Here is a 22,337-nt window from a genome sequence, read left to right as displayed (position 1 = left end):
CATAAAGATGATGGTTCTGAATCTAATCAGGATCAACATGAAGATGGTGGTCCTGAATCTAATCAGCACTGAAATGAAGATGATGGTCCTGAATAAACATTAGTAAATATAATCAGGTTGAACATGAAGATGATGGCCTTGAATCAACTTTAGTAAATCTAGTCAGGATCAACATGAACATGGTGGTAGTGAATCAATATTAGCATATCTACCCAGGATCAACATTAAGATGATGGTCCTAAATCAATATTATTAAATCTGTCCAGGAACAACATGAAGATGATAGTCTTCAAAAACTTGCAGAGCATTCAAGGAGGAGGGACTATTTTTTCATGATAATGACAAATGCCATCATGTTGCCAACCCTACTTGTGGTTTAGCATATTTCTGGGTGGCACTGATTTGCTTCCCTTTTTTAAACCAGTGGTCCTCCAGAAAGAGAACAAGGCATTAAACAAATCTTCTTTTTTAACAAATGAGACAACCTTGTTTAAGAAAACGAATTGGAATACAAACGATGCCAATTTAGCCAGTCGCTTCAAACCTCTCCCTCGGCCTTTGGTTAAAAAAGCAAGTAAAACCTAAATGATGAAAATTCATCAAATGCTCAGGTTCCGCAAGCATTACCAGAGCTATCAAAAACATCCCTCATGCCAACTGTGGGGTTAATGGCTCTCCCTGCAGAACAATCTTGTTCAAATATGCTTCAACACCTGCAAAAACGAGGCCTTACTTTCTATGAGGCTCTTTACCTCTGTGGCTTTGGATGAAGTCTCACTTTATGAGAAGAATCTTAAAGTCCAAGGAGAACAGAAGTGTCCACATATTCTCTCAACAGAGTGTGGGTTCAGAATGGGCCATCTGCCTGCCCTGAACCTCGGGGAGGTAGTTAAGCCTTTTCCAGTGAAAGGCAATGAGAACAAGAGAGAGGGCAGGGCAATGCTGATTAACATTTTAGACTGCGAGGAGCTCTTTAAGGCCTCAGAGTGGAAAAAGCAAATGCAAACGTATTAGTGAGATTAGAATCTTAATGATCTTCCACGTAGCAAGTGGAAAAATACCACTTCTTGTCAACAAAGTATTTGGAAATAATGGACGGAACATATGCAGGAGGAGTAGCATGTAGGGGCTGGAGAGTGGGGGGAGTGATGTTTGAGTTAGAAAGGTCAAAGGTCGGGATGCTAGCAGTTAACCCCATGTCTTCTCCAGTTACAGCAGACAGTCTTATGACTTCCACCCACATTACATTACAGATGACTCAACTTGGGAGGAACATTTTAAGTATTTTTGCTATTCGAATATTCAGATATCACAACAGAAAAAAAAATATATATTTTATATATTTTTATATTATATTTTATATTTTTATGAGTAACAAAGAAGTGTTAAGTTTACATTTGTTTATTGCATGCTGTGATATGACTCCCAGGGCAGCTCTTGGAGTCCAAACCAAAGGGAGTGCTTGCATGCCTGTTTCCACCAATATACCACAGAGGGAAAAAGTCCTGCCTGGACCATTTTCAGTTCAACAATGAAAAAAGAGTATTACTACAATACTCGCAGAATTAAATATTTCGAGTATGATAATTCTATTAAATATTCGATCCAAACTTTTGACTGCTAGTGTCCATTGAAGAGGCCACTCAATAAGCTCTTTGTTTTCAGGACAGTGGGCGTGAAGGTTGGAGATCAACAGGCAGAGAAGAACAGAAGACATGGTGCTGTGACCCTGTAGGAGGAGTGACCAGGTCAGTGTCTATCTCACCAAAGCAGGGGTGCACAGTCTGGAGGGCCGGTGTCCAGCACCATTTGTTGACTTACCTGCTAAAACACCCCTGATTACACTAATCCTTTAATCACAAGGTTAAGTGGGTGAGTTTGAGTAGGGAAACCTCCAAACTGTGCTGGGCACCCGGTCAAGAGGATATGCGCCCCATTCAGCTCAGGACTGACCATATGTCCAACCAAACAACAATAATGCACATGCATGGCCTGGTATGCTAGTAAACAAATGCCAGTGCAAGAAGAGGACTACCATGTCCAGGGCCAGCATTCCAGACACATATAAAGTACAGCTCTAGACTAGGATTTCCCAAGAAGAGTCATCATTAACAAGGTTATTTAATGAGGCTCCAGACTGCATATAAAATAATTAGCAACAGTGCAGCGTGACAGCTAGACTTACCACAATAGCGCAAAGCTCAACACTGCTTTCTAATCAAGATGTGTCTGACGCCATCAAGCTCTGTGATACCTTAACATAAGCCACAGTAAATGGCAGTTAATGGCATTTCTCTGACCCTTGAAACCCCCAGGCAGGAAGTCTGTGGTTTCACATTTCAGCATCACCCCACGTATTTGCTAGTTTTGGGCTCTGCAGTTACAATGAGAGGACCACAACCACAGGATACCTGCAGTCCTAATGAACGGAGATCAGAGCTGATCCAGGCATATTTCAATAGATCCGGTATTAGCAATGTTAAGCACAGTTCAGGTCTGATCCTTTGCTTCTATTTTCTACTCTAGTTATGCCGCTTTTGTGGCAGCACTGATGCACAATTTCAGAAGCTAACAAAGCAGTCTAAATATCTGCAGTGGATCGGATCAGAACATCCTTACTGTACTGTAAACGTATTTTGCTGTTCAACCTAAATAACATACTTCAGCCTGAAAAAATGAAGCCATATGAAGTGATACTGGCCCTAAAAGGGAAGCACAATTTCTGCATAATTAAATGATTAGGATCGAAACAAAGTCATTCCAAGTGGTTTGATGTGAAACGTTGGAGAGGAACTTGGCACCTCAGAATTGTTCAGAGTGGTGGTCATAGGAACAAAACATCTGAAGAGATTAATGTCTCTAAAAACTCAGTCACAGAAGGTTATTACATGACATGGTTATGAAAACAATTCTTGATGTCTGAGACATTATTTTACGATCATTTTAAGAAGCGTTTGCTCTTTAAATCTATTGATGTTGGAGAGGTTCATGTACGGCACTGTAAGGCAAAGTAGTCCCTGAAGAAAACTTATTTTTTCAGATTTATGACTATTTTACCATCATCAACATTACATATAAAACTCTAGAGACAATGTAGGTTCACTGGTGGTTTTGGATAATAAATAAAGTGGCTATATTTGTGTAATAGACATTGCCATCCCTGGTTACTATCATCACCACTGTAGAGCAATCTGAGTCCGTCTGTTTCCATACAACGTATCATTTCACATAAAACCAACATGAATGATTTATTTACATTTCAACCACTGAATTATGCAGATTTTTTAAAGGGAATTCCCCTTTAGTTATGGTAAAGGAGCCACACATTCAAGGAAGAATCTAAAAGTGAGCCACAAATCACCAAAGGTCTGCCCATTTAGAAAATGTGTTTGCTGTATTTGAACACATTTTAGAACACAAGAGAAACACACACTGGCCCTTAGTCATCAAAGTTACCTACAGTGAAATCCAGTATGTAATGTAAAATGAGTGCTTGCAAACTTTGGCATAGCTGTACAATCAAACTTATGTCTGGCAGGAGTGTGTAAATACCAGCACAACAGTTTAACAACCTGAAAAAGTGCTTGAATTTCAGTTCCCTAAAAAACTTACCAATATCATCTATAATGCCAGTAATAAGAATAAAAGTAGAAAACAACAATACTAATAATTTGTGCACATGGCAATTCAGTACAAAAGGGGACGTACTTATATCACGTGCACACTGCCATAGGGACCATTCTACTGAATTAGTTCAAACTGTGGTCCCCGTAAAAAACACTCTTTAAAAACAATATTGAGACCTTGGATATTTACAACGATTATGTTATGACCATTTTATACACAATGCATTAATAGTGATAGCAATAAGCTAAACATCTTGATTTATTTTAAAGTAAAGCTGAAAGATTTACATTTATTATGAGTTTAATTTTTAAATAAAAAAAATTGCTGTCAAACATATTCATGTCACTACCAAAAGACAAAGAGATTTAGTCCATAGGCAGAGCCTTAATTTAGCCACACCCCTGCATTTTAGACCGCATCCCTGCCCTTTAAGACCACATGGTGAGCAGTAACATCGAAAACACAAATTTTTGGCAATTAAGTAAAAATTTTTGTGCTTTAATGAAAAAATATTTTGATTTCATGTGTGCAAACCTGTTCAAAGCTGTGTTTGCTAGTCATGTACTAGCTAGTGTTCTAACTCTGAAACATTTGGTTTCAGAGACATTATTAATAGATTAGTAGTGACAAAATGGAATTTTCAGTTATTTAGTTGAATAAAATAAACTTAATTAAGGTATAGGGTCATTCAAGGCAAAATTATTTTAGTCTAAAGTCCAAGTCAAAACTCCAATTCTCAGCACTGCAGTGACACTGACATGGTGGTGGCGTGTTACTGTGTGTTGCGCTGGTATGAGTGGATCAGACACAGCAGTGCTGCTGGAGTTTTTAAACACCTCATTGTCACTGCTGGACTCCACCAACCAAATAGTCTACCAACCAAGAACATCCAGCCAACAGCATCCTGTGACCACTGATGAAAGATGAAGGTGGACCAACAAGGTATGCCTAATAGAGTGGACAGTGAGTGGACACAGTGTTTAAAACTCCAGCAGCACTGCTGTGTCTGATTCACTCATACCAGCACGACACCACCCAAAAAATATCTGCTCTGTGGTAGTTCTGTGGGGATGCTGATCACTGAAGAACTGGGTGAAAGGGGGCTAAAAACGTATGCAGAGAAACAGATGGACTACAGTCTGTAATTGTAGAACTACAAAGTGCACCTATATAGTAAGTGGAGCTGATAAAATGGGCAGTGAATGTTGATGATATGGTCAGTTGGTGTAGATCACAGAACACAGCTATGATTAATATGCTTACATGAGAAATGATTTCCTCAGAAAAGGAATAATGTCTCACTGGAGATCATATAAAACAGGGTATGGAGACAAGAAAGAGTGCAAATGCCCGAAAGGAAAATAAATCCAGTGCAGCTTTTATGGTGCCACAATTCACTACAAGTTTTATTATCAAGGTTTAAAAACATGACTTCGGGTGGTCAGTTCTAACCCACAAACCATTGCAAAGGAAAACGCTGCAGAGGGACCACTTAATACTGCGCTGAGGCTCTGGGGAACATATTAGACCGAGCAGAGGTTCTGTTTTTCTGCAGAAAGTGGGACATGAAAGGATTCCCTTCACTCTCTCTCTCTGTACTATTTGTCCTACATGTGCTCATCATTGAATTCATTGGACAATTAAATGTCAGACGCTCTGGACCAGTGTATCAAATTCAATGGTTGGGGCGCATAGCTTCCCCAGAGTCAAATATACAAAAAAACACAACAAAACGCTGCAAAGAACACCACTTCAAACCGCAGTGTCTGTGTTAATTTCCTTCGGAGTCTTTTCTAAAGGGGAGCTGTCACTTTCTTGGCTTCCAGCTATCTAAGATAAACATAACTATCTCGAAAGCTCCCACTATCAAGATCTATAATGAGCAGTTGCATAAGCCATTCTAATCTCAGAGACAGTCCTAAAGGACACTTCCTCCGTCTCAGGACCGGAGCCAGCAACTGTTCTTGGCTCATCAAGAGACCAGGACAGAATTGTGTAACCCTTTTGTGGAGACCTATTCCTTAAAGAGGAAGTCCACCATTTTTCTTTTCTACATAATGTAATCATTGGGATATAAACAAAGTCATTCAGAGTGGTTCATTTGTAGAGAAATGTATTAAGTCAGATTTCTTTACAGTGATAGGAACCAGGGGTCACGACACCCTGCCATCCATCTTCCAAGCCACCTATCCTTTTGGGTCACGGAGGGTGCTGGAGCCTATCCCAGTGTTCATCGGGCAAAAGGCAGGAAACACCCTGGACAGGTTGGCACTCCATCGCAGGGCAGACACACACATTGACACCTCGGTGCAATTTAGCATCTCCAATTGGCCTGGCTGCATGTCTTTGGACTGTGGAAGGAAACCCATGCAGATACGGGGAGAACATGCAAACTCCACACAGAAAGGACCCTGAATGCCCAGCTGGGGAATCGAACCCAGACCCTTCCTGCTTTGGGGCAACAGTGCTACCCACTGTGTCATATAGCCATTTTACCATCCAAGTGCCAGGTGATGTCAACTAAGGTCTCTGCTCCTCATTTTTGTAAGTTTATCACTATATGATATGCAACTTCTAACTCTTACGGTATTACTGTGTTAACACTTTGTACCCGGGTAGTGTTTTACAAGTTCCCCTGCATCCAGCCTACCAGAGTTTAAAGGTGAAATATTTACTTCAGCATGCTTACGTACCCTAACAACATAATTTGAAGCAGATATAAGAGGATTTTGGCATTTATGGAAAAGGTTTGGGTGACTTTTGACACCCAGTGTTTCTCAGCACTGTCAGTAAAGTAAAGTGAAGATGCAAAATTTGGACATCAAACTTGTCTTGGCTGATCGATTGCATGTGGGGTAAGTGGAAAACCATGTAAGTCTGACTGTTCACCAAACAATTTCGTTAACCGGTAAGACTAATGCACAGCATCAACAAACATCAAGCTAAAGTCTGGGGCCAACATGTCCACCATTGTTCCCTGCACTTTTTAACCTCTCAGGAATTCCTCCACCAGGAAACATGCTTAACAAGTGAAGGCACCAAGCCCAGGCTCTAGCATCAGAACCCCTGCTGGCAATATCTCTCAGCTTGTCCCACCAGGGAGCCATATTGTCTGGCACAGACGCCCTCCACCCAGAGCTAGTGCATACAGAATGCCCTGTGTTCAGCATGGCACAGATTCTCTGGCTCCTCCAGGCAACAAAACAGAGCCCTGCAGTCAGCCATTGTTTTCAATAGGGCAACCTCCCCTCGCTTCATTACAGCCCCCACAGGTCTTCAGTCTGCTGACTAGGGGTGTAAATCTCTAGCTTAATGATTCAATTCAACCACAATTCATTAGGACTGCATCATTTGTTTGGATTTTTACATTTGAATTATTCTTATTTTGGCCAAACTTTTGGACTCCATATCTCCATAGACGACTGCCAATAGAGTGGGATACTCTGGAGCAGCTACACATGAGCCTAAGGTTACCATGCCAAAACCAAGTATGGGTTAGAGGGCTATAAAACCTCCCCAGCATTGGGCTGTGGAGCAGTGGAACTGTGTTCTCTGGAGTGATGGAGCTCCATCCAATATCTTTGGGAAGAGCTGGAGTGGATCCAGAACTAATCATCCAACATCAGTACTTGATCTTACTAATGTTCTTGTGGCAGAACGCAATCAAATCTTCACAGCAATGCTCCAACATCTAGCGTAAAGCCTTCACATCAGAGCAGAGGCTGTTACTGCTGCAAAGAGGAACAAAGTCACTAATAATACCCTTGATTTCAGAAGAAACACTGGATGAGGAGATGTCTACAAACTTTTGAAGATATAGAATATATTTAAATACTATGATAGATGATGAGCGCTGACTCCAGAGACTTTGATCCTCAGAAGCCAGAGTGACGTTTTCCAAATAACTCTGGCTGATAAGAGGAAAGTTGTTCTTCCCCTGGTCTCTCCATCATGCGTAGGAGGACCAAACGCAAGACTTTAATCATCAATAGAAGCGTGCAGAGAGCTAGATGTTTAGAAAAAAATCCACATTGAAGTGTTAGTCAAATTGGAAGTCGTTTAACTTTGCGTGCAGTGGAGGAAGGTGTTATACGGAACCTTCAGAGCTAAAATAGCATGGAGTCTTAGAAGAACAAATTACAAAACCCTTTGGTCCTGGCAAAAAAAGGAAGTTCTCTGAAAAATATTGTTTTTCCATAAAAAAGCCAGTCACATAAATGCAACGATGGCCCAGGGTGGTGTTCCTAATGTATAAATATTTCATCACTCAGGGGGCCCGTTTCTTAAAATAAAGCCAGGCGCTCTCTGAAGGCTGATGATATAACTCTGGATGGGCCCAGATGACATGTTTCTAGGAAAAGCGGTAGTTTCGTCAGAGCAAAAACAATCCTCTGTACCTACATTGGAACCATCTGTGGCACAGCCTTTGACCGAGGAATGTGCACATACGCGCTCGGTGTGGGAAATAACCTCCTTAACGACACACAACACGGTGCCCTTAGCCCTGCTCTACTGCGAAAGGTTCCCATAGCGCTTAGGAAGCTAACCGGTGGGAAAATAATGGGGGTTGGGGGGGTTGCAAGGAGTTTCGCAAAACTTGGATGCCAGTTAGAGAACAAGGCTCAAACATGCTGTGTAAATTTGCAGTTTTTTGTGGATGGATAACAAGCATTTAGTCACTCATATGGAGGTAGGTATGATCAATAAGGCAAAAGTATAATTTTAGGATACTTTCTTTTCACAATAAGCAATACATATAAAAATATTTCATTTTAGTGAGGCTTGATATGTTCATCACTACATCCAGTGATGAACTTTGCGGGATTTGAACTCACAAACCCCTGACACAGTTCTGCCTAAGGCCCAATCCCATTTCACCACTCGTCCCTACCACTCAGCCCTACTCCTCCGTTTGCACTATCACGCCTAGGGGTAGGGTGTCCCGATTTTTGTTGAGATAGAAGGGTAAGGGCCTAAAGTGTTAGGGCTTTACTGCCTTCCAAACAGAGGTTTTTCAGGGACACACTCCAAACAGAGTGTTACGAGAAAAAAGAAAAACAGGCAATATGGCTGAGAAAGTGACCAAAGAAACCCACAAGTGTGAGCATTTTCTCCGTTAAAAAATTAGGATAAACATTGTATTTTCTTAGCCTAATTTCATTTCAGTGTATTATGGCCCTTTTCTTCACGACATGCATAAAAATTGCTAGTAGCACACTGATGTCTCGGGAGCTAGCAAGCTAAATTTAAGGTGGAACGGCAAAATTCTAACAAGAAGCTGGCGAATAGCTGACTTCAGCTTCATATCACCAAAGAATTGGGGTGGATGATGTTAAATAACTGTCGCATCCTCCCCTCTTTGAAGGCATAGATTCCCTAAATTTAACTAAAGCCCAGCAGCGAGGTTGGTGAACTTTACTGCTCCTCTGCTATCAGACTGGTAGGGTCGCCTACAGAGCACCACTAGTAGCTGTTAATGAAGTAATGTTGTTTTTTATTTGAGGGTTGTCCCATTTCATAGGGGAAGATTTCAACCACTACAACTTGTAACGCAGTTCCAAGGGGGAAGGTGACACTTGAAAACAAGGGGCAGGTATAAAAATAAGAAATGGGATTGGGCCTAAATCTCTTTTTAATGAAACATGCAGCTGGTGAATGTTCTAACTGATAATTTTGTCATGACTTAATTTATCGTGGTAATGATATTATATCATCATCATATTTCACTGTCATACATCATACATCAGTGTTTTGTGGCTGGTGATCAGCAGGGCTCAAAAACTGAATAGAAGCACAATCAATGAACTCTAAGCGGATTCAATCACCCCAACTTCAAAACATCCGCAGTAGTGCAGGCTGAAACCCAGCTGCACTGTATTTTGCTATGATATGCAACTGTAGCCCTCTCCAGCTTTTAAATGGCTTTTAAAGTTGTACCTTCAGCACTTTCAGCAGACTACAGTGCTCGCAGGAGACCTATGGATAAAGGAAAAAGCAAGCAAACCAACAAAACAAAGTGTAAACCTCCAGTTCCCCCCGAGAGCCCCCACTGTAACAAGAATCCACATGCTGTATGAACAAGCATGAGATGCTACAATCACAGAGGGGTTGGGAACCACTTACTGTATATATGATAAATATGATGTACACACTCATAGGTTGGAACGTGCAGCCGCTTTTGCTCTCACTGGACGACAGAGATAAAAAAGGGAAACCGTGTTCGCTCTATGTAGAAATCAGGCTCTGTATTCATGTTGAAAGTGTTACTGCATTATGAAAAGTAATGAATACATTCTGATGAAGCTCATTAACAACATGCACTGTTTTATAAACGGAAAAAAACAGCAAATAAGATAGCCCTACTTTATGTTAAGCTCAATTGGTTCTTCATCTGTGAACTGTGTAAAAAGTCAAAACACAACAAGTCAAAAAGGAGATGGAGGATATACTGAATTAAATCACGGCAGATGGAGTTTGAAGGTAAGGTTCTTGTTAATTTGTGGGCTGCACTAAAAAAACAAAACAAGTGTAGTAACATATATTTCAAACTAATGTTTCTGTATAGGAATATTAGATGATGATTACATTTTTGGTTTCTTTTCTCTTTCTTTTTTGCTTTTCATTCCTCAAACCAGTTAAGAGCCCTAGTGATCAATGTATACCTGGCATACCTTGAGCCACCATATATAAGTGATTTCCTTATCCAAGGCATGGAAATGACTCCTTTGTTTCATACACATAGTTGTATGGTTGCATTTCTAAGACCATTTCCTCTCTTTCCTGCCTTTGACTCTCTGTTTATTCTATAATACCATTAAGCTTACGCTGTTTATCCAGTACTGGTGAGGATTAGAGCCTTAGGTCTACACAATAAACCTGAGGATTACAGCCTTAGGTCTATACAATAGACTGTAATGACTGTAAGGCTGTAATGCAAGATCTGTGCCAGCCTAAGTGTCTGTAATTCAGAATCTACCTGTGCAATCCCTCACAGGCCCATTTGTCATGCTAACAACATGCCATACTCTGAATTCAGGTCCATGCATGGCCAAGGCGTCCTATAGACATCCCACAATTCCAACAGTGAACTCTACCAGACCTTCTCTCCATTAGCAGCCCATGAGAACTCGATACAGGAAAGAACCCAACATAATAATGTCCAAATAAAACATAACAAACATCTGAATATCTGTGCAAAAGGTTACTCAGTGTTAAACTCTGCTCTTAAGGGGGAATTCCACCAAATTGTCAAAATTTCAGAGTGGTCTGATGTGAAATTCTAAAGAATCTTGAAATACATCTTGTATTAACATGCATTTCTGTTAATCGGATCACGTTCGCATTTCACTTGACAGCATGAAAATCCAGGTGCAACACACCCAGGACGTACAGTGATCTGATTACGATCTGATCACTCAAACCACATTTGGAGGTGGTCAAGAGACGGACTTTGACCGGATTTAACTGAATTGTACACAGAATGCTTCTGCGTTATCCGTATACAATTACGTGAGCGAAAACGTGCTTCTCAAGCCTTGACGCAGCCTGAGGCCTGAGAAATTGTGTTAACATAATTTTGAGATAAAATTGTGGCCTAAAATTCTTTTTTTTAACTCCAGGAAGTTACATGACAGCATCATTAAGACAATTTGCGACAACTGAATTTCTCTACAATGCACTATTTCACACCAAACCACTCTGAATGACTTTGATTAGCTCTCCCCAATAGAATTACACAAACATTTTGAAAAATCGGTGGTCTTCCCTTTCAAGGTATGTAGTATCCAAGAATTTGCTGCATCCCCAAAGAAACCCTTTAGAGCTTTATCCATTTATGCACCTAGATCTTGCTCAGTATCAAGTTTTCCCTGCCCACAACACAGCTGATTCAACATAGAAGGTCTTGATAAATAATCTGATAAGCTGTATCAGCTGTGCTGGGGAGGGAAAACTCCACTGAGAAAAACTGACTTGATTCAAATGTGACCGTCATTTCCACATGAACAAAACATGTTGCATTATCACTGCTTAACTTCCTTAGTATGTGTTTCCAAGACTGAGTACTCCTGTTCTTTTCGCTTTCTAGAGTAGAGTTGCTTGATGAGAACCAATCACACCTTCACAGTGTGAATTAGCATAAAATGCTCTACTGGGAAACCAACTACTCTACTTTTCTTAGAATCCTGCAGGAAATCAGGGCAAGCTACTCGAAGAACACACTTCTGCACATTTTAATGCAAAATTACCGTTATTAGCTGAATTTTACATAATGGGAAAAAATAAAACACAAAATGTGGCAAACGTTACAACATATTTTACATTTTATATATTTTTGTCAATATGTTAAAATCAGTAAATAAATAGAAATTGCGCAGAAAAATCTGCATTTGTTCCTAATAGAGGACATGTCAACTTACAAAATCAACAAATCGTGTATATTGATCGGGTTCCCTTTTGCATACGACTGTTTTTCAGTCGCTGTCTTCACTTACTCATTACATCTAGTGGATAGTACATTGCCTCCCATAGGAAAGAAAAAGCAAAAATAGATCTCCTTAACAGCTCAGTAGTTTCTTCTAGACAACAATGAGTTCAGATGGGAATGCAAAGGACTTTTGCTTAAGTCTCCTGCAGCTCAGATAGTTCTCCTGAGAAAAAGAGCCCATAGCCCATAATAAGAGCCCATAATAACACATTTCTCCTTTATCTCTCTTGTATCTCATGTAACTCCTTTCTGACTAATGCTATTTCTCTCAAGGAATTTTTAGAGCCATCAAAGAGCAGCAGTTTGAGCGAATTATTTTTTCCTTTGGACTGTTTGCACTTGGCATTATATGCTGCCCAAGTCTTTCCTTCTGGTCATGTTGTGTTGTTATAGTACATCTTGTACAATCTCATTACACAGTATGTCCAAACATTTGTAGACGGCCCTTCTAATTAGTGAATTCAGCTCTTTAATGTGCACTCATTGCTGACACAAGCGTTCAATTACGCACTTACAGCTTTTATAAACTCCACAGTAAAGCACTGCCAATTGAAAGAGATGCTCTGGAGCAGCCACACAGGAGCCTAAGGTCACCATGCCCAGAGCAAAGTGTCGGCTAGAATGGTACAAAGTGTGTACAAAGTACAAAATCTAAAGGGCAACTCCACTGATTTTTCAAAAAAGATGTAAACAGTCAGAGTGGTTGGGTGTGAGATGGTTCATTCTCGAGAAACGTACAAAGTCAGAACTGTTCACAGTGGTGGTGATAGGAACCAGACGTCTGCCTCTAAAAGCTCCCTCACAGAAAGTTATTACATGACATAATAACTGTTATGAGCTTGGTGTCTGAAACATTGTTTTACAATAGCTTCGTGATAACGTTTTGGCCTAAAATGTAATGCAATCAACTTATTTTAATCTATTCAGTGCAGAGGGACACATGAAGGACGTCCTAAGGCAGAGGTTTCCAACCCTGGTCCTGGAGGACCCCGCTGCCCTGCACATTTTTGCGTTTGTCCTGCCAAAATACACCCAATTAAACTCAGGAAGGGCTTGTTCATTAGTGGATTGGTTGGATCAGGTGTGTTGGGAGCAGGGGATACACTAAAATGTGCAGGGCAGGGGATCCTCTAGGACCAGGGCTGGGAACGACTGTTCTAAGGCAAAATAGCCCCCCCAAAAAAAAAACAAAAAAAACTTTAAACTCAGATTTACCACTATTTTACCATTATCAACATTACATATAAAGGCTCAGAAGACATGTGTAGGTTCAGTGTTGGTTCGCTCGTGGTTTTGGACAGTAAATAAAGTTGGTATATTTATGTTGTAGACATCGGGACCCCTGGTTCCTATCACCTCCACTGTAAAAAAAAGTCTGAAAGTTTGTCTATAAATGAACCCTTTAACATCAAATCAGCCCAGATGCCGTTGTTTACATCTTAATCACTAATTTACTGAGACATTTTGAAAAATCGGTAGAATCCCCCTTTAACTTTGAATGTGAACGCATGGTGCAGCAACTAGCAACAGGTTATTTGCATAATTTTAATGAATGGATGGAGTTCCGCCAGTGGTAGCGGCGATAATACCGGACTGACCGATTCCTCTGACAGGAAAAGAGGCCTGACCGGTTCTTTATATAATAAGAAGTAGAAGTGGACGGTAAATTGTGTTTTTAGTGGACAGCGTGATGGACATACCGAGAGAAACTCCAGCGTGTTCACGTAGTCCCGCTCAGTCTTCAGGAGCTCCCCCAGCACGCAGGCGCGCAGCCGCAGCTGCTTCTCGGTGCTCTCAGTCCGCTGCTCTGCTTTACCTTCCTCAGTCATTATAACTCCTCTCTGTGCGATTAAAAGCGACCAAATCACTCGTATGAATCCGTTCTGTCAAAAATTACAACTTCAAACCATCCGTCGACAGCCTCCAAGTTGAAAACATGCTGAAACAACGCTGAAGTTCACCGCAGTGCCGCTACAGTTTAATACAAAACAACATAAACAATGCTAAAGCTAACGCTAAAGTCCAGTTTACTAACTTCCTAACGTACTTTGGGCGCTTCGGGGTGAAGCAGTAAGTCTCAGAGAGGACAAAACAAGCAACAGTGTCTTGTGGACATCAGTCAGAAAGTTTTGGTCCATGTGACTCCCTTCAGCCCTCCATCCTCCCTTCATCCAGCCCACTGAGGAGCTGAGGGGAAACGCTCTTGCCATGGGGGGGACTATACTCCAGCACTTTCCCACAACTCAGACTGTACTGTACTTCTCAGCCAAATGAACAGTAAGTCAAATATATTATACACACATACAGTATGTTTGTATACATTCTATTTAATAAAATTTATATCTACAATAAAATGTGTGCACCACATTCCTTATTAATAAAATACTCATAAAACAATAGAAAAATATGTTACAATTGAATTGCATGAATTGAACATATCATATAAACAATATATAAAGACATAATACATTCTGCATTAATAAAATATATGTAAAACATCCTAAAAATATTTAAAAACTATATTGTGCAGACCATAAACAATAACAAATAAATAAAACTTTGCTATATATATATATATGTATATATATATATATATATATATATATATATATTGTTTTTATTTATTGTTATTGTTTATTTTATATATATATATATATATATATGTATATATATATGTATATATATATATATATATCACAATATATATTACGTTGCACATCTTGAAATACAAATATATGCCACATTAATGGACTTCACATAAAATTCACTGTGTAATATTTTCCACATTAGTAAAATATTATTTTATTAAAATTATTCTGTTACATCACTTGTCTAAAATATTTTGATGTAATAAATTTTACATGTGGAAATTCGACTCACATCAGCACTATTCTTTCCCAGTATAGTTCATATTACTTACAGTAGGCATCTTTTGCCCATGGATTTGAGCGACAACAATAAATAACGAGGGAGGGAATGTTTAACGTGATGAAATGGTAGTTCATGTTTTATTTACAGCCATTGTGTGGGTATCATTCATAGATGGCCTTCAGTGAAAAGTGCTGAGTTAGACAGAGTGATCAGGCCTCCTTTTATGATCTGAGCTCTTTAATATATTCCGCTCCTTATATTCAGCAATATGTACATTTAGTTTAACTTTAAAGTAACTGCAGAAGAACAGTGTGGAATGGTAATAAAATATGAATAATGATACTGAAAACTTTTTTCACAGTTACATGAAAAAAAAGTTTCTGAAAAGATTCTTCTACATGATCCCAATGCATCTTGATTTTGATATGACCACATCCTACATGTTTCTTGTGCTTTAATTAAGTCCATTTATGATATTTGTGTGGGTATATGTGACGAGCAATGTGTTACGGTGCCTTTAAGACTTGTAACACTTGTAAATAACCTCTGTTTTGATTGGCCATGTGGACAGCTTCATTCAAAATGTAGTCCCTAGAAACACTCCTTATAACTTCAGTGTGAATGGGTGGGGCTAAACTGCTGCAGGATGACTAGGGGGGTATATGTAAACATGCTGTTTTTTGTGACATCACAAAAACAACTGGTTAAAAACGTTTTCACAGCTTTGTTTCCAAAGGTAGAACGGCAGATTGAATGGCACCTATTGAGCTAATGTTTACATACTACGTCAAACTCTTTATATCCAAAAAGTTGGAAAAATTCAATATTCCATAATATAAGTCCTCTTAATCTGAGGCCAAATTGCATTACTGCTTTGCTAGACACTTAAGAGGAGCACCTGACACATCAAAAACATACAGGGGAGTGTAACTATGTGAGCATTGCTGGACAAAAACATCAAAAAGTCCTGGACACCCAGGGCACCATTTCACTCTAACAGACCACATACTGTGTCTAACATCTGCCCAATTTTCTTCACTAAGCCGAGTCTGCTCCGTATCAGGCTATTTCTTGTAATAGAAAGACATGGATGCAGCCTCAGTTACCTTGAAGTGAACCGCTGATCCCCACTTTGCTCTGTATGCAGTCCAGTGGAGCGTATTACTGGCTATCAGTGAAACAAATAGGCCATAGTGATGTTGGACATGAGCAGTAATTCCCTCAGACTGCGCAATGAAAGATAATTAGGCCTTTATGATTGTGAATGCTACAGACTAATTTGATTACGCAGTGGCATCCTCATTCACAGTTTGCATCACTACGAAGAGTAACTGAAGGACGGATTACATTCCCATGGCTTTCTGTTTGACTCTACAGATTGAAATCCAGTCCTATTGAACAATGACATCAGCAGCTTTCTGACTCCACTGCAATCACCCCAGTACTTGCCCTCTTAATGTCTGCCAAGTGAAAATAACCCACTACATCAGCACAGTCAAATGTCCATTATTCAATGGCCAGTGTCTTGCCCATTAGAGAACTGGACCATTAAAGTGGTGGACGACTGCCGAACAGGGCCATTGACCTGCTGACGTTATTACTTAAGATATAATTTGCCATGAATATGTGTAGAGAAAAACCACGTCCCCACATACATGTGCACAATCATGTCACACGACCACATTATAAATAAGATAGGATTTTTATGTAGATAAGTTATTTTACCCATTTATAGCACGGATAAAATAAAATAATAAACAAAATACAAAACAAATATAAAATGCACATATGCAGACAGAAGCAGGGAGCAGCTGGCAATAGAACCTTATTAGACACTGCCCTCTAGTGGTTGTTCATATATTTATATAGTGTTTTTTACTTCATAGCAAAAAAAACAAATCAGTTTAAACAGATTGGGAAAGTTATAAATGGAAAAGATACAAAGAACACATCAGTGCTTCAGGATAGAAAACTCAAAGCAATATGCCTTGAAAATGAAAATGAAAACAAATTAAAAACAAATGGGCGGAAACAGGAGTCAATGTTTGTGACAGAACTGTCAGAAATAGGCTGAATGAAATGGGATTTTTATATAGACAAGCCAAAGAGAAGCAATCACGGAGTGTGGATGGCTGGGTGGAGGTGATATTCAGAGCTGAATCATGAATCTGCATAGACCAAGGAGATGGTGCTGGAACTCCTGCGTCATTCTGATGAAATGTAGAAAGAGGACTGCCTGAAGAAAATAATCAAATTCCCTCACTCAGTTATAATATAGGGCTGCATGTCAGGTAAAGGAGCAGAGGAGATGGCAATCATTGACTCAACAGTCAATACACACATTACATTGAAATTTTGAATTTTTTCGTCCCATCAATAGAAAATAGGTTTGGTGATGAAGTCATTTTTCAGGATGCCACAGAGCAAGAAGTGTTGAAGCTTTTCTTTAGCAAAGACATATCAATGATATGGCCAACAAACCGTCTGGATCTCAATCAGATTGAAAATTTACAGTGGAAATTTTTAAAAATTGGTCCAGGCTTGGTCCAAAATTGGTCCATTGGTAAGGCTGTTAAATGCTACTTGAGGAAGTCGGAACCAGCTTAATGTGGAACACTGTTTTTTGTTAGTGAAGTCCATGCCTCAAAGAATTCATCTGACTTAATGTGGAAAAATATATGCCATGAATTAAAATAATTTAATTTAATTTAATTTGTTTGATGTCTGTTTCACAAAGCCAGAATGTTCACTTATTAAACAAAAATAATTCTGTGTCATATCTGTGATTTGTTTATTTGCTACAAATGTTTATTTGCTCCAAGTGTGATTCCATAATTTTACCAGAGGTTGTGTAATATAATATATTATTATACAATACAATGTCAGAGATAACACAAAGATTCTTTACCAGTTTAATTGTTCTTTGTAGAACCTTAACATTATGTGGAGGCTCTATAAATTTTAAAAAGATTCTTCGCATTCACACATCATCGAAAACAGTTCTCCATAGAACTGTTCATTAAAGGTTCTTTAGAAATCCCAAAAAGGGTTCAGTGACATTGCCCTAAGAACCCTTTTCATGCCTTTATTTACAATATAATAACATAAAATACAATATAATATAACAAAACATAACATATACATATTCCATAGAGGAACTCTTTGTTTCCCTAAAGAACCATATTTGATAAAGTGATCTGTGCATTTATACTATATATAATAATATACATTATATTGTGTGAGATATGATATAATATAGCCTAATATTTGTTTTTGACAACCACATTCTATTGCAGAAGGAACAATTTTACAACTCCAGCAGCACTGCTGTGTCTGATCCACTCGTACCAGCGCAACACACACTAACACACCACCACCACTTCAGTGTCACTGCAGTGCTGAGAATGATCCACCACCCAAATAATAGCTGCTCTGTGGTGGTCCTGTGGGGGTCATGACCAGTGAAGAACAGGGTAAAAGGGGGCTAACAAAGTATGCAGAGAAACAGATGAACTACAGTCTGTAATTGTAGAACTACAATGTGCACTTATATGGTAAGTGGAGCTGATAAAATGGACAATGAAAGTAGAAACAAGGAGGTGTACTTGACGAAATGGCCGATATATATATATAGTGTATATATACTGGCAGATGCTTGGTGGCACTGAAAAACTGTAAGCACCTCTTATCACTACTGAGGAACAGACCTTTTTAATTACTGATAAAGGAAGTGCAGCTTTGTAACAGTGATACACAGACACTGCTCAGCAAAGTGAATCCTAGGAGGAAATAGGGTGTCTGTATATCTTAAGATTATTCATGCAGTTCAACCTGGGTATGAAAAATTGCGTTGCAAATCAATTTGTGGCCACTGGGAGGTGCTGTGGTATATCTGAAAAATGCAGTTCCGTGGTCTACAAGTGGCTCCACGGCTCACTTCAATAAAATCTGTTTTTCCTTTTACTTCACATACAGTGGCCCCCAAATTTCTTTGTATTGTAATCATTGCTACAGTTTATTGAAGTTCTTTATACTTGTTTAAACACTTTTAGCACAACATCAAACTGATGGTCTTTATGTGGAGAAAGCCTGAAGAACTCCTGCTCGAAGGCCTCTGTAAAGGTGGAAATGTCAAAGTCTGTAGCTGTGTTTCTTACAAGGGGGTCACTGAGCTTGTGTTCACTGATGGGATCATGAACTCAGAAATGTACCAAGACATTTTAGATTTAAACCCACAGAAGTCTGCGAAGAAATAATGATCTGAACTGCATCGCCTGTTGAAAGGTCTTGGAATGGTCTGTTTAAAATAAATGCCACTTGGTTTGACATTTTATTTCCTAACACAATAAATTTAAAGCATTTTGAAGAATGGCACAAATGTCTGAACACTTTTCGGGGCCACTGGGGTTAAACACTGTTACGTTTCGGGGCCAAAAAGGCCGTTCTCTGCTGAAAGTATTGTTACTTTAGGAAAATAACGACTTGAGTAGAAGTAAAAGTAGCTGCTCAAAACCTAATTAAGTACTGAATAACTTAAAGAGCTGCAGTGGAACATCTTAGTCCATCCAGAACTTATCAGAACAGGAACTTACATTTGGTTCTCTTTCTGATGCTCTCTTGGTCTCAAAAACATGCTAAATCTCAAAAGTTAGTGGTATGACCAGCAACAAAGCAGTGCAGTTGATGTCATCGATGAGTGAAATTAAACAGAAAAAAGAACTTAGGAACTAAATGTACATGACAAAAATGTACACACTTAAAAATGGTTCTTCAAGGTAAAATTTGATTCACCTAAATTAGTAACCTAAAGTGTTCTTTGCATCACAACATGGTTCCTTAGATTGTCGGAGAATGTCTTGTATATAGTTCTATATAGAACATTTTTGAAAAGGTCATCATAACAATAGGAGAACCCTTTTTGGTGCTATATAGAACCATTTTCAAAAAGATACTAAATCGAACCATATACAACACATTCTCCCAAAATCTAAGGAACCCTTTCGTGATGCAAAAACCCTTTAATCATGCAAAGGGTTCTTTGATTGTTTATGGTTCTATATAGAACTATTTTCTTAACCAAAGAACCATTGAAGAACCATCTTTTTTAAGAGTGTAACTCATATAAACTCATAGAACTGAGTAAATGTGACTATTTACCAACCTCTGGTCATTTGGTCAAAATGATTTCTGTTCTGTTTTGGACTCCATTCGTAACCAAATACAGCTATTTCAGCTTTTAATAGTACATCAATAGAGGTGAAACAAATTTTACCTTGAAGGACAGTTCAGCCTAAAAATAGCCTAATGAGTTTAACAGAATACATCATTTTATATCCCTTTTATGATTCTTTATCATTGTTATCCCACTACAATACCCAGCATGCTTTATACAAATACATACTGTCTTCAAGTCGTGATGGAAATGTTGTATTTACGGTAAATACATCATAGATTCCGAGTTGGGAGAATGTCAACAAAAAAGTAATAATAGCCGCTAATTAACTGGCTGTATTTCAGTTAGTCGGCACCCACACATGAACGCTGCAGGCTAAAATCATCCACATGCCAAAATACAAAGAAAAGAACATGTTATGTGACGCTACTAAGTGGATAAAAACATTACTCATCTTGTAAGCATCCCCTGCTTAGCATTTTCTTGCAGTAATGCAACATAAACTGACTGTATTTAATGAAAGAAAAACTAACATAAACAAAAAAGCACTATTTCCGGTGTGTCTATTTTGTTTCCGACCGAAACCACTTGAACAGAAATCAAGTTGTGTTTACGACCACCGAAGTTGTAAGTAGGAACTTCCGAGAAAGACTTGAAAGCAGCAATACAACCATTGCGAATCCCTGTGGTGTCAACCAATCTGACTGCTAGCTTAGTCATTAAGCTATAGGCTAATAAATACATGCTAGCACTAGTTGTCAGTCGTCAACGACTAACCTTGTAGCATTTACCTCGGTCCTCAAAGAAACTTGAAAAGTCCTATCTTTATTTAGTACAAAATAGGCACCAAACAGCAGGACCGTTAACCTGTTGTCTTCCTCATATGACAGGTCATTTCATCTGAGTAATCCATTGTCTCCATTGTAGCAATGATTTGATGTTATTACAGTTATATGCCGACAATGAGACACTCCTCTTCCTGGGAGTAATGCGTAGAATAGCAGGTCACCACCAAAACCAACATATGTTGTGTTTTGGGTGCTGGTATGCTGGCCAACCAGTATGATCATGTAGGGTGAGCAGCTAAACCAACAACAGGCTAGCACTAGACCAGCATAAACTAGCACAGACCATCTTAGACCAGCAGGATTCCTTCTGCATTAACAAGCTGATGATAAAAAACAACACATTTCAAAACAGTGCACCCCCTAATATCCACCTCAAAGCAGTTGTAGTTTTCAAAGGATCCTCCCACCTTTAAGATCCATCATCAGAAAGGGGGACTTTAAACTGGGAACCATTTCTCCAGAGACTACTCAAGTAGGGTGTGAGTCAACGTGTTTACAGATGTAGCAATGGTTCCATATTTTATTTGTCTGGAGAGTCCTTTAATATACAGTCCTACTTCGGCCTTATTTTCCAAAAACAGTGGACGCTTTGTTTGTAGTAAGATGAGAGACTAGCTTATGAACTAAAGTGGCAAAACAAGTATAAGTAATAGTTCCCAGTTGTAAATGTTTCCTCATATAGTAGTTTTCTCATTTTTGTGGCTTTATAATGACAAACATGCATCAAGGAGAACATACTTTTGAAATGTATTTTAATGCTGGCCCTTTTTATCTTGGAAACAAACTAAATTTTCAGTTGCTTCTCCTGGAATTTGGAAGCCCCACCAGCCTAAGAGGGTGAGGACCGCACAAACCTGCTGCTACAGACATGAATCTTTCCACCAAATTATTTCAATTATTTCACACTGTAAATTCTAAATTCTGTTTTCATTTTAATAGGAAACCTATTGCCTTTCTTTCTGTAAAGCAAGTTAACATTACATTATTACACATTACACAAAAAGGTGGTTCTTTATGGGTTCTTCAGTAAAGGCAATGGTTCTATTTAGAAACATTAGTTATACACTCTGAAAAAAGATGGTTCTTCAAGGGCTCTTTAGCCGAGGGAATGGTTCTATTTAGAATTCTACACTCTGAAAAAAGATGGTTCTTTAACAGTGACGTGCCAAAAGTCATGGGACAGGATCTAATATTATGTAGGACCCCCTCTAGTCTGGCGAAGTGCAGCAACTCGACATGACATCGATTCCACAAGTATCGTGTGAATGTTAAATGCCAGCACAACTTTGGAAATGGAATGTCCCATCCATCTGGCACCCACTATCATGCCTAG

At 39.1% G+C, this 22,337-nt stretch overlaps 1 protein-coding gene across 1 annotated transcript in view; it reads right to left on the bottom strand.

Annotated features, from left to right (window-relative positions):
* The window catches only part of prex2 (phosphatidylinositol-3,4,5-trisphosphate-dependent Rac exchange factor 2), a 217,102-nt gene extending 202,820 nt beyond the window's left edge, over positions 1–14,282 (bottom strand). Inside the window, exon 1 of the mRNA XM_036557970.1 lies at positions 13,813–14,282. Within this exon, the coding sequence (XP_036413863.1) occupies positions 13,813–13,941 (129 nt within the window). The 5' untranslated portion in view covers positions 13,942–14,282. The remainder of the gene's footprint in view (positions 1–13,812) is intronic.
* Between the last annotated feature and the right edge of the window lie 8,055 nt (positions 14,283–22,337).

This window comes from Colossoma macropomum, unplaced genomic scaffold, assembly GCF_904425465.1.
Source record: "Colossoma macropomum unplaced genomic scaffold, Colossoma_macropomum, whole genome shotgun sequence".
In the NCBI taxonomy this organism is placed as follows: Eukaryota; Metazoa; Chordata; class Actinopteri; order Characiformes; family Serrasalmidae; genus Colossoma; species Colossoma macropomum.
This window is presented reverse-complemented; position numbering and strand designations above follow the sequence as displayed.